The sequence below is a fragment of the Carassius gibelio genome, chromosome A3 (assembly GCF_023724105.1).
Source record: "Carassius gibelio isolate Cgi1373 ecotype wild population from Czech Republic chromosome A3, carGib1.2-hapl.c, whole genome shotgun sequence".
Classification (NCBI taxonomy): domain Eukaryota; kingdom Metazoa; phylum Chordata; class Actinopteri; order Cypriniformes; family Cyprinidae; genus Carassius; species Carassius gibelio.
Genome location: NC_068373.1, coordinates 15,193,292 through 15,207,175, shown reverse-complemented (window position 1 = coordinate 15,207,175; position 13,884 = coordinate 15,193,292). Strand labels below are relative to the sequence as shown.

At 41.5% G+C, this 13,884-nt stretch overlaps 1 protein-coding gene across 12 annotated transcripts in view; it reads left to right on the top strand.

Moving 5' to 3' along the window:
• Positions 1–13,884, top strand: part of LOC127948715 (RNA binding protein fox-1 homolog 1-like) — a 252,507-nt gene that overhangs the window by 199,489 nt on the left and 39,134 nt on the right. For 10 of the 12 annotated variants that reach the window (XM_052545366.1, XM_052545400.1, XM_052545402.1 and 7 more), the window contains one exon: positions 10,800–11,048. In XM_052545366.1, the coding sequence (XP_052401326.1) occupies positions 10,800–11,048 (249 nt within the window). Of the gene's footprint in view, positions 1–6,234; positions 6,359–7,623; positions 7,681–10,799; positions 11,049–13,884 lie in introns of those variants that run through there. The other 2 variants (XM_052545384.1, XM_052545429.1) reach the window with 2 other exon arrangements.

Sequence of the window (13,884 nt, the reverse complement as noted above, 5' to 3'; positions counted from 1 at the left end):
TCTTCCTCTATACTCATATTTTTTTTATGAAAAAATAGTAATTGTTACAACAGTTCTAGCTTGTGTTTTTCTGTTATATATGGATTATATGTGACCCAGGACCACACAACCAGTCTTAAGTGTCTTTTTTTATTTATTGAGATGTATATATCATCTTAAAGACTGTTTGAGAATCCGGAATCTGAGGGTGCAAAAAAATCTAAATACTGAGAAAATTGCCTTTAAATTTGTCCAAAAGATTTCTTAGCAATGCATATTACTAATCAAAAACTAAGTTTTGATATATTTGTGGTAGGAAATTTACAAAATATGTTCATGGAACATGATCTTTACTTAATATCATAATCATTTTTGGCATAAAACAAATATATATATTTTGACCCGTACAATGTTTTTTTGGCTATTGCTAAAAATATACCCCAGCGACTTAATACTGGTTTTGTTGTCCAGAGTCAAATATTACTTGTTTTATATATAAATATGTATAAAATTATAATTGTAATTCTTATATTATAATTTGATATATTTTGAAATTATGTATATTAGTTAATTAATTAATTAATTAATTAATTAATATATTACAGATAATGTAATAATTATGGTTACATTAACAAAAATCATATAACTACTTGCATGTTTTTCCACTGTATATTGAAGGGTTAAATAACGGTTGTTGTCAAGTCTGTAGCCTGAGGCAAGTGTCTCAGAAACAGGTCAATTGCATTCATGCTCTTTTATGTGCAACAACTGCAATTCCCAACCGTCTTTTTCCCAAAGACTTTCAAATAATATAGGGGAAAGACATTCACTGCAATTGTATGAAGAGCCCCTTAAAAGTGATTGTGTGCACAAATGTCGTATCACTTGGTTTTCATCAAACCATGGCCCAGGAGGCAATGTACCAACCAGCGTGCTGGTCATTATCTGTGGTTTTCTAGGTAGTACTCCTCATCTGAAATTACCAGTAGCATCAGGGTGCAGGCACAGATCCATTTTTACTGCCTCTTCATACTGCCACACTATGTACTCAGAGAGGCTGGCAATATGCAAGCCAAAAGAGTTAATATTTTCTCTCCAAGTTCAGCAGGGAAAAGGAACTGAGTTATGATTGCATGGCTTTGTGTTCAAAATACGCCCACTTCAGGCTCTCATGCAAGCCAGCTATTGAGATCTTATTATTGCATCTCACTGACTATAAAAACATCATCCAATACCATTAGACTGAAGCAAAGACTAAGTCTGTCAGTGAAACCAGGCCTCAAATTGGTATTCTCAACTCACAAAATGGTTGCCTGTGGTTTTAAGCTGTGTGTGGTTGGGTAGACGTACTTGCCAAAGCATTCACAGTCTAAAACAAAGGCCAAGCTCCTCCGAGAGCCGGCGAGGAAATTGTATGTGTGGACACTAAAAAAGGTAAACATAACATTTACAGTAGTCTTGTCACTGAGTTCATCATACTTTTAAAGGTTTCCACAAGGCCAGATCTGATGTAGTAGACCTGTTTAACATCACATGACTGATCTGAAATCAAAATATGCCATTAGTCCAATGTTAATTGAAGCGAAACCTATTTAAGATGTTTCGTAACAATAGAGGATGGCTGTAACTTGGCATGAGATGTAACACCATCAGTGTAACCACAGGTTAATGCAGGTTAACCAACATATAAAAATATATACACAGTGTGTGTGCGTGTATATATTTACTGGATGTGGAATTTAGAGATTACAACCATCCAAGTTCTCCCCTAGTAAAATATCTGCTTCACCTTTAAGTGATGATCATATGCTTCATTGTGTGCACATCCACCAGAAGCCCTCTTTGGTCTGGCTTTATGTAGCATGAACACATGCAGAATTGCAGATGAATGGTTAACGCATGGAGACATTCGGAGGTGGCCTCAATGCCGGCATCCATTCAACAGCCCTGCTGTTTCCTTTGTGATCCTACAGAGATTTCTTCTGTTATTGGTATCGACTTGACAGGATTTGTGTCCGTCACAACAAACCACTTAATCCAGATCAGCCTTTAATACTAATTAAACAGCTTGGGGACACACTCCAGCACCTGGTAACTTTAAACCAGTGCTCATGCCGATTTCTATTCTCTCTTGACCTGAAAATAAAAAGGTGGCCTTTTTTATTTGCTGCCCATTACGTGTAAAGTGCTTCCTTTGTTTTCCTCTTGAAAGACCCAGAGCCACCACTGTCATCACAGTAATGTCTGATTTCCCATTAGGTGACGATTTAGCTTATTAAGGTTGCACAGATGGAGATGCTTCTGGAGGAGGATTACTAAAAGAGTTTGTTGACACACTGTTCAGAGGACCGCAGAGATGTTTGCCTTGTGACAAATGGCAAGTGCAGCCCCACTATGCAGGAAGTGCTATTGGCGAGTGCTTTAAGATGTTTAATTAAAGGCGCTATGTGACAGGAGGGAGACCTGTGCGGGGTCCAGGGACTACGCGGCTAATCCTCTTCCTGTGCACACTATCCCCTTGCGAGTGTGATTGATGAACTGATTCCTCTTTACGTCTTCATTTGCATGGTGTGCTAACTCTGGCATGGGGCTGAGCGGTGGCAGACGAGAGCTCCTGCGCTAATGCCAGCTAATATGATAATGGGAAACAAGGCAAGGTTAGCCGCCGTCTAGCCCATTAACTCGGGGCTGCGGTGCACCGCTTCGGTCGCAAAACCAAGCATCCCGCAGGCAGTGTTAATCTGTTAAGGATGTTTTTATTCTTTTTCATGAATGTTTAAGCTTTTTGTTAAATGCTTTGATTAAAAAATGCAGTGTAATAATTGAGGTGTGTCCCAATTTGCGTATGTAAAAGGTATCTATTGTTTTTGCACAAATAGTGCTAATACAGCTTTTCTTTAAGCAGTGGATATAAAAGAAAAAAAATATAGATTTTTGTATTAGTATTCATTTATTTTACTTAGATTTTAAGAATTTATTTGTACGGAGCCCCTAAGAGGACATGGTATTTAAAAAATAATAATAATAATGTTTTCACGCTCTCTGTCAAAACTAAATTGTTTCCCCGAGAAAAATTTGCATGCTCTTGCAAAATTGTTGTGTTCCCTGAGAAAATTTGCGATTTGTGTTTGCACAAAAGCAAATATAGTTCCCTTTTAAGGGAACTTCGAACTGCGTCCTCTAGGGGTCGCTATGAGGAATGCCTCGTCGAGACCCATGTCTAAAGCATATATTGAAAAACACCAACAACACGTTGGCCGGCAACAGCCCATGATGTCATTACTGGTGCAACTATAGTATAAGTAGGCGCCAGGAGAACACGTCGTCCTCTTCTTCGTCTTCATTGACTGTTTTGTTTGAAGCATGCATTTTGAATGTGGTAAGAGCGATCTTTATTCTATCATGGACAAGCACTAGCAAAACATTTAGAGGATGTGTGCATCCATTTTGATACCTGATGACACACAATCTCTGTGTATTTTATTTGGGCTAAGAGCACACACGCAATGTCCTTGAGGGGACAATTTGCATGCACTGTGAGCGTTTTCCTATGAAAAAGCTCCACTCTCGTTTGTCTCTCTTTTCGAGGAAAGAGGGGCTGCCATCTGCTTCCCACGGTTCCGGACCCGCCACTGCTGAGGCACGGAGGAGAATGAGCTTGTGGGTATCGCAGGCAGTTCTGCCCGATGAGTTTAAAGAGGGTCTTTTCCTCTTGCGCTCATCAGCAGTGGACGAGAGAGAGCTGTTGGAGGAGGATGTTATTTCCTTAACATCGTCTGATCTGGGAGCCAGTGCTCTGCTGGGTTCGGCCCAGAGAGAGCAGGAGATGCCTGAGAACGGCAAAGCAGCTAAGGAATCGGACATCTCCCTGAGTAGGTAACGAGATACTGTATCATCTAGCTTCCTGCTATATTCCGGGCGCAAGCTTCAGATGAAGAATTGGATGTGTTCTCCCGGTGCCTATTTATACTATAGTTGCACTTGTAGTGACGTCACGGGCTGTCGCCGGCCAACATGTTGTTGGTGTTTTTCAATGTATGCTTTAGACACAGGTCATGACAAGATGTTGCCCATAGTGACCCCTAAAGGACGCAGTGTCTCGTTCCCTGCAAAAAAAAGCAAAGTTTCTCAGAGGAATGTAAAATGCATAGCAACGAAATATAATTCTTCGTTCCCATCTCATTTTTTGTACCATTACCATATCCCTTTTGAGGCTCCATAGACTTTTTTGTGAGTAAATTATGTAACTGTTTTTTTTTCCCATTCTGTTTTTACAATTGTAAGCTTTTATAGAAAAATGTAATTGTTTCATTTATAGACTTCCAGTTGTTTTAAGATAATATATGGATTTTTGTAATGATTTTTAGACCATTACGTACCTGGTATAAGTGTATAGTATATAATTTGGGACACAACTTTGGTTTTATTTTATTTTGTTATTTATTCTACACTAACATGGTATTTATGATGGCAAAAATTGTTGTTAACTGAGAAGATGCGCAAATAAACGCTGAAAATGAACATGGATTTGCACAGCTTCTCAGTTAACAACGGCTCTGTGTAGTAACAGCTGCTCAATGTGAAATCACACACCTGAGGGAATTTACCGCTGATTAGAAAACCGGCTTTACTGACGAGATGCGCATAACGATCGGCCGATCGTGATCGGCGCACCCCTAAACATTGTTATTACAATTGACAAAATTTGTAAATAATTTGGTCAAATATATCTACAAATAAGCTGTGCACACAGAGGTACAACACTAATTCTCTTTCTCAGCTTCCTTTCAACAGAAACTTTCTGCTGGTGGGAGGCAGTTATGGTTTCACAATGTCTGCCAGGCCCTGCTTCCTTTTGAGTTAGCATGTTTAAAAGGTAGCCTCCTGCTGGGAAATGGGTTACTTTCAAAATAGTTCTTACCCATGCGCTACAAAACTTTTTGCATTATTAATTTGTTTACTCTGAGACAGGGAGTACGATTTGATGTCTGGTTTTCAGAGTTATGCACTCACCAAATTTCCAGAAATGTTGGATAACACTCACTGGATAACACAAGCAATGAAATGTTAGATACGAAAACGTACCACAAAGTTCAATGGGAAGGAAAGAGAGGTTGGGATAATGAATGGTCGAGGGGTCCCGGGGGCCTGCCCCGCTCTATAGCCATATGTCACTGCAGGTCTGTTGGGGAATGGTTTGCCCTCTAAGCTGAGAGTGTGTCCAGCTGAAGTGGCACTCTACAGACCTGGACAGAAAGGGGCAGCACGCTGGTCCTTAAACACTTGGTGTTGCTCACATGCGTACTCATACACACAATGAGCGCCTGTGGAGAGAATCCTGCATTGAGTGAGAGGAGAAAAACAAAGGTGAAGGTTGATCGAACATCCAATCTATAGGAAAGAAAGGGCGGAACCAGCAGGGGCTCAAGAAGGCCTTGCCTCAGCCAGTTTCCTTTCTTATTTATTTAATTTTTGGGGATGAGTTGGCCCAGGATTTTGCTGTGCAAGTCAGTGTGTTTGAAAGAGCAAGGACAGTGTATCTTGATCCTGTTTACTTCTCAGCCTGGCCTGACCAAAATCCTCAGCACTGATGGATGCCAAGAGAACTTGCCATCCAAGCACCAGATACATGATTAAATAAACATTGTTTTGTTTTTCTGTGAGAAATCAACCATACACAGTGAGAATTTAGCCTGTGTGAATTATTATTTTTTATTTATTTTATTTTTTTTAGTGGAGCCATGTGGCTTAAACAAGTTCTCGAACATTTTTAAACATAGAAAAAAAACACTGCTCTCACTCACCCTCTATCAGTAGTTTTGTATTAATGTTTGTTTTTAACAAAATTAAATACATTTGCTTTATGTAAAATTTAATATAATTATACTTGTTTTCAGAGAAAATATTAATTAAAAATTATAAAACATATGCCTATTTTCTATTAATGTATATTTATTTTACCTAGATTTGTAGACTTTTTTCTTCAGAGAAAATATGAATTATATTACACATAAAAATATGGAATATTGTTTTTATTTTTCCCTTCAGATTTTTAGACTTGTATGTGTGGGTTTTTCAATTTTCAAACTTGCGAATGGCCTAAATCGCTAACGTTTCAAAGAGACGAAAATTAGTTATGAGCAGAAAGAAAAAGAGAGAGAATTTTGGAGCATAGCTTTTGCTTGCATTAGTTCCCTCCTCCTTCTCCACCCCTCCCACTCACATACTCACACAGTCACTCTCTCCCTCTCACTACACACAGTGGTGAACACACACCCTCATCTATAATTGATGCTTGCTTTAGGCAGATGCTGCAGGGATTGGGACTAAGGCAGCTGCTTAGTTTATGGAGGAAAAAGGGAGCAAGATGGTGGAACAGGTATTTTTTTCACCGTTATTCTGCTTAGCAAGCGCATTACTGCTTTTTTTCTCCTCCTGCCCATCTTCCTTTTGTGCTGTGGCTGCACAGTAGAGCAAGTGGCTTGTGTATGACAGCGTTTGAGTGTGTGTGTGTGTGTGTGTGTGTGTGCGCGCACTTTGAAGAAAGAGGGAGCCCCCTTCAGCAATTCTTTTTCAGGCTGCCTTATCAGCAGCTGATTTGCTTTCTATCTCTATTCTCACACTTTTCATCGTCTCTTTCTCGTTTCTCTTCAGTCCATCGCCAAACTTCATTTGGGTCAGTCTAAGTGGCTAAACTCACAAATTTGGCAGCCACGAATATTTCAATGAGCCGAATTCTGTCATCCGCTCTGACAGAGTGAGTGAGAGAGGCAGACGAGAGTTAGACGCGCTGCTCTTCAAATGGTTTATTTGGCTGAGTAATAGTCAAACACTACCGCCCCAAAATGTTCCGACACATACCGCTTTAGTGCTGCTGCGCTCCACCTGGCTTTCCATCATTTTTAAGGCATTAGTGTGCGGTTGAACTCAATGCGACCGTGAGCTGTCTCTATTCGCGTGCATGCGAAATTTAGTGCAACTTCTCGCCTACAGAGCGAGGGAGGAGTAGCCTCGTCGTGTGTGAAATTATATTTGCAAAGTGTCGTAAAAAGCCCTTTACCAAAACAAAGCTGCTTTTTATAACTGCGTCTGTTTTGTAAGTGTTTGCCTGGGAGCCGAGCACAGTGAAGTGATGAATCCAGCGTGCTGCCACGTAAAACATATTTCAATCCTCCAAATGTGGTTCTCATTAGGGTGGAGGCCAAAGCGTTTAGCTAAGCCTGACTGTCTGCCATTGCTTTTTTTTCTCCCAGTGTTTGCCAGTAGCTAGGGCCTCCAAAAAATCTCAGTGGCAGCACGACTATAATGACCGCACCGACAGGGGCTTCCCACACCACGGAGGCACCTCTTTCTTTTCGCTAACTTTCCTTCCAACCTCCCCTTAATGTCTTTGACACTTGTGCATAAGAGTTTAGCACTCCTGATCAAATGATAGCCTAATTATGGCGTGGTGTGCCTACTCTTGAATATCAATGTGCTACAGTATGCGAAGGGCTGATGGTGTTAATGGGAAACAGTGCGATGTGTGTAACATCTGCTTAAGGAACAGCAGGGTTTTTTTTACAAGGTCCCGTTTACAGAGTAGCAAGTTGCGGCTTCCCTCCCGGCTCTCCTCGACACGTTTGACTCGCCAAGAATGAAAATCTTGTCATTATTTACACGTCCCGAAGCTGTGTGACTGATGTCTGTGGAACCCAAAAGGTGAATCTTTGAAGAATATCCTGCATCGTCTTTTCAATATTTACATTTAAACATTTGGAGGATGCTTTTATCCAAAAACAATTTACGTTGCGCTCAAGGTTTACATTTGTACTGGTTTATACACTCCCTGGGAATCAAACCCATAACTCTGGCGTTACTAGTACTGTTTGAGTTACAGGAATTCACGATATAATGAAAGTGGATGAGAACTGGTCCCGTCAAGCTTCATAAAGAATACAAAAGTACTGTATAAATATCATAAATATGATCCATATGAGTCTTTATTCTTTCTATGTATGTGGTACAGTATATGCGCTATATTAGTAATATGATAACTTTGTATGAGAAACAGACCAAAATTAACCCTGTTTTCACTGATTGTCTTTACACCCAGATCATTGAAACAGAGGTGAAGTTTATTCAGTCCAATTTGTGAACAAATTATTTATTCCAGTTTTGCAAAACATATCAAGAGATTCATTGAAAAGGTTTGTCTCAAAATAACTGTTTGTGATTTTAAGCAAATAATACATTTCGGTCTGTTCCTCGCCCAAAATTATCGTATCCTGTTGTGTAGAGAGTCTAATGAGTTTGGAACAGTATGAGTAAATGATGACAGATTTTAATTTTAAGCTGGAATATTCCTTTAAATCACAGATAGAGCTCTGGACTTTCTCTTCTTTTATCCTACACTTTGTACGCGGGGGGTGTTTGTGTGTAGTGTGGCATTATGGTCAGACAAGCGAAAGTGGTGGGAGTGTGTGTTTCGCATTTTGTTTTAACATGTGCCGTTGTCCCGTGTCAGAGTGTGTTCTCAACAGGTGTGTGTGTGTGTGTGTGTGTGTGTGTGTGTGTGTTTGAAGTGTGTCACGAAGTGTAGGAAGGGGAAATCACAAATTAGTTGTCTCTATTATCTCAGATGTTTCTCCCAGTGAGATTAAAAAGAAAAGACTTTGTTACAGGGATAATTCACCCAAATATGAAAATCATGTCATAATTTAAACACCTTCCTCTATGCTTTTCTTTCTAATGCAGAACATAACATATTTTCTACTGTTTTTGTATAGAAAATGAAAGTTAGTGGGGTCTAATGTTGTTGTTGTTGTGTATGCCTTGAAAAACCTGAATACACTGAAACTAGCAAAGTCTTTCTGGAAGATGAATTTCTTCAAGTCAAAGATATGAATGCAAACACTTCTCATTAAATTTTCCCAAGCCAGAATTGTCTGAGCTATTCTATGCACATTCATTATGGCTATACCTTAATACTTGTATCTGAACTATTGGTAATTGTAAACCCTGGCAGAACAGAAATGAAATGGTAACTGAAAAGTGTGAAAATACTAGAAAAGGCGTAAAAAAATAAATAAGTAGAAAAAACAAAATCAAAAATTCCAAAAGCACATGCCTAAATTATTATAACTTAAGCTGAAATTAAAATGAACTGAGAAAAGCTCTTTAAAATATGAATACACTCTTTACCAGTATAAATAATACCAAAACGACGCTGACGTCTAAGCAATAAAATTTTCCAGTAGGCTGGAACAGAACAAAAACACACCATCTGGTTACACAAAACCCAGACGAATAAAGCTATCATCACCTGAAGTCTAAACAAATAGTATCCCCTTCATGTCCACACAGCTGTTTAGATGAATGTGTTTTTCACACCACGTGACCCAAGCCTGTTGTGTGTGTTTGCATTCTTCTAATCTGCCATTGTTTATTGATAGCGAGCGCTAATTTAGCCAGCTTTTTGGTCTCTTGGGTCTCTCTAGCGTTGATTCGGTGTGTGGGGTGGATAGACGGCCCCACGCACAAGTGGATAATCTGGGTGCTTGGAGGTGGATCAATTGGTCCTGATCAAATAAGAAAGCTCTTCCTGAGATAAAGGTCTGATGTTTGTTGTGTATGGAACGCATTTGTCCATGGTTGTCTTGTTCATTTGTTGTCGATCCGGTGCATGCTAACACTGTAATGTAATTGGCCCAGCTGTATGAGTGAACTTGTGTCTGTATTCGAGCGTGTGCTTCGTTTATGGTTTATAAACGGAGAGCGCGAATGATGCAAGATCTAGCATGTGTATGTGTGGACCTCATATAAAGACCAAAAGTATGTGGAAACCCCTTATAATGAGAATGTCTGGTGTATACAAGCATGTCTGTCCTCTTGAGTCTAAATCAAATCCCATGATGCAGTGTCAGATGGAAAACATGATGAAGCTTAATAGTAACTTCAAAAACGATAATGAATTCTACTGAATAATAAAGGAAAAAATATAAAAATATAAAGTTGTATTTTTATTTAAATATTTTAAATTATGATGGGTTATTGAGTCTACAGCCCATTTGACTAAAGTGTAAATGTCTTGAATTAATCTGTGCACAGTGTGATTTCAAGTTCAAATCGGATGGTGTCCTTTTATTTTTAAATGTCTTTTTATTAACAAAAACAGCATTAAACAAAAATACTATACCATTCATGTTTTTGGAATATGCAAATATCTATGTTAATATTTTAAACCTTGCAAGCAAGATATATGATAGTTTCTGCAGCAGTAGTGATGTTTCAGATTTTGTTTTAGTGCAAATATTTTAAATAGGCAAATAATGAACGAACGAGAAAAAATGTTAGATCCGATTTGCTGTCATTTTCAGGATGTTTAAATGTTCTTTATGGAGTCTCTTTTGATTTTTTTATTAATAATTTTAGCCTTTTTTAATGATTTGAATGAATAAATATAAATCAAATGATTCTGTTATTTGCTGGTGCGTATTTGTGGCATAAAAGTAGTTATACTGTAAGTTTTTACAATCTCCTGGTTTATCTGTGTAACCTGCATAAATAATCAGTGAACAAATCTGAATATATTTTTCTGGAGGGTTAATAAAGGTGATATGAATCAAACATTTTACATTAATGTACAAATAAATAAAGTTGACAAAAAACAGCAATTGAAGCAGCTTAAAGAGTTAAAAGAGCAAATGGCTTTTATTGTCTAGTGTTTTGAAATTAAATGCAGGTATAAATGTGCTGTTCAGATGTCCACATACTTTTGGTCATTTAGTGAACTATGCTGACATGACACTAACGTTTTTCTGTCATTCTCTGTTTTTCAGGGTAATCAGGACGCCCCAGCACCCCCAGAAACCATGGCCCAGCCCTACCCATCAGCCCAATTCGCTCCCCCTCAGAACGGCATTCCTGCTGAGTACACGCCGTCCCACCCTCACCCTCACCCGACTCCGGACTACTCGGGCCAGACCCCTGTGGCAGAGCACGCGCTGACCATGTACACCCCTGCCCAGACGCACAGTGAGCCCAGCGGACCAGACAACAGCGTACAGGTGGTCTCCGGCACAGCCACAGTAAGCACCTTCCTCTACAGTAGATCTCTCTCTTTCTCACTCACTTCTTGATGGCATTGCTCGTCACGCTTCAGGTTTTTGGGATTGTGCTGTGGATTGAGGTGCCCTCGGTGATCTGCCCTCCAAGGACATCAGTGCTGCCTTAATATTTCATACGTTTCAGTGCATTTCCATGAATAATTGACTAACTTTGTGTTATTTCGGCAACTCAGAGCACAAAGTACTCTTGCTGAATTTAGTCTGGTGAGGTTTTCAATCTAGGTTTTTAAAATAATTTCAAGAGCATTTTCTGTCCCCAAATGGTAAGATTCAGAGTTGTTCTGCATGGCAACAGAAAGTTGCTGGAGTTAAGACCCTTAGTGTAGAACATGTCCTGATGTGTGTGTGTGTGTGTGTGCGTGTGTGTGTGTGTGTGTGTGTGTGTGTTTTGACTGATTCTGTTGATTGTCATTTTAAATAACAAATTCATACATTTGCATTGAATATTTGATTTAGTACTTTACATCAAAGTTATATAAAACAGTTCAACTATATTACTATACACTTTATTTCCATGAATATCATGACTTAGAATTGTGCAATATAAACTAAATTAGCAAATATTTGCATTTATTCAACCTCATTTGTAAACCCTGTAAATGCTAAAGGTCTCTCTAATATTTATTAAATTTGACAGTAAATCCATACTGTTCATCCCCACGTGTGAACTTCATTCATGATTTTTGGAGCTTAAAGCTGCGGTAGGGAACTTTTGACGCTCTAGCGGTTAATAAACAGAACTGCTTGCGTCTTGCGGAAGAACATCGTAGCCGGAACTACTTCTCTCTGTTTATGTCTATGAAGGATCACAAAGGTACTGGGTTACTCCGCCGCGGTACCCCTGAAGAAATCTAAAATAGTCAGAATATAAACACTTATTATAGGTGCACCCTAGTGATTCAGGACAAGCTAAAAACACGGTTCGGAAAATGGATTCATGGTGTACTAGCTTATTATATAAATTTTTCTACATTTTGAACACAAACAAAGTTACGGACCGCATCTCTGATTGGTTGTTTCTTACCGGGAGCGGTCCGTAACTGCCAATGGCAATAGGAGCACTGGGAGGAGCCAGAGGAGCTTGATTTTTTCACAGATTATCTGTCTCATATTCTACTGTCAGGACATAATGACAGGTTTAACAAATATGTAAAAAAATATATTTCCTCTTCAGGAACTCGAGCTGCGTCAAAAGCGCTTTGGGGAACGCGCCCAGCGTGCGCGACTCTGAGTATCGTGTGAAATCAGACCAATGGAAGAGCGTGACGTCACCGGCGGAGTGACGTAAGCGACCAGGAAGCTATAAAAGCACGTGCCACGCAGCTGGCGTCAGCTTCGCGTCTCTCAGCAAGCGCTCTGTGTGTGATTGTCAAACTGTTTGTCTGTGAGTCTTATTTACTGTTGTCTGTCCAGTTTAAGAGCTCCTAGACAATGCCCAAAGGCAAGGCGAAAGTTAAGCATTCTGGCGATTCCAAATCGCGTTTTAGGCTGTGTGTTCCTCCCTGCCCGAGATATATAACGGGTGGGGATACACACAACCTTTGCGTGGTTTGCCTGGGTTCGAAGCACGCCGAGTCGGCTCTCGAGGGGGCCGACTGCCCGCACTGTTTGCGGATGTCGGTGCGCATGCTTCGTTCCCGGAGGGCCCTCTTCGAGGAGGGGGCCTTCGCCAGCGTTCCCCGCGGTGCTGGTCCCGCTTCTGCTGAGGCAGAACGGCGGCTGCACTCGTGGGGTTCACAAGTGGATCTGGTGGAGGGAATGGAGACGGGCCAGTCCCTATCTCCTTCCACTTCTGCCAGATCCGGCACCCAATCCCTAGAGTCGGAAGCACGCTCAGCGGTTCCTTCCACTCAGGGAGAGGGGTCGACGCTTCGCCTCTCTTCCTCCGAGGAGGAAGTTGATGTGGAGTCGCTCGACAGGGATTCGCCACCCCACTCGCCGCAGTATGAGGAGCTCTTGGAGGTGGTTACTCGCGCGGTGGCCAAGTTAAATATCGATTGGCCCACCGAGAAAGCAGCTGAACCGCAGAGAAGCAAGCTTGATGAACGCTTCCTGCGCGCGAGTCAGCCACCTCCCAGCCGGGGCCTGCCATTCTTTCCCGACCTGCACGATGAGATCTCCAGGTCGTGGAAACGCCCATTCTCGGCCCGCCTCTACATCCCCTCGTCAGACTACTATGGGAACGTAGTGGGGATGGGAGAGCGCGGTTATAGAGCGATGCCCCGGGTGGAACAGACGCTCGCGAGCTATCTGTCCCCCGGTGCGGCGTCGTCTCTAAAGGCCCCGGCATTGCCCTCAAAGCCACTAAGAACAACTTCGGCTTTGGTGGGCAAAGGGTATGCGGCAGCAGGTCAGGCTGGTGCGTGTCTGCACACCATGGCGGTGTTACAGGCGTACCAAGCCGATCTGCTCAAGGAGCTAGATGAGGGAGAGGAGATCAAGTCCCATGATATCTCAGAGCTAAGAAGGACCGCTGATCTCTCCCTCCGCGCCACCAAGGAGACCGCTCGAGCGATTGGGCGGTCCATGGCAGCTATGGTGGCCGCGGAGAGGCACTTATGGTTGACCCTGTCCGATATGAAAGAGCGGGACAGGGTCTGCCTCATGGACGCCCCGATCCAGCCGACTGGCCTGTTCGGCGACGCAGTCAATTCTGTCGTCGACAGGTTTCAGGAGGCCCGCAAGCAAGCGGCGGCGTTCCATAAGTTCCTCCCTCGTCGCTCCCTCGGGGCATCTGGGCGGGAGATGCCCCAGCCGCTCCCTAGCTCCTCGTACCGCGAGGCTCAGAAGCAGATCG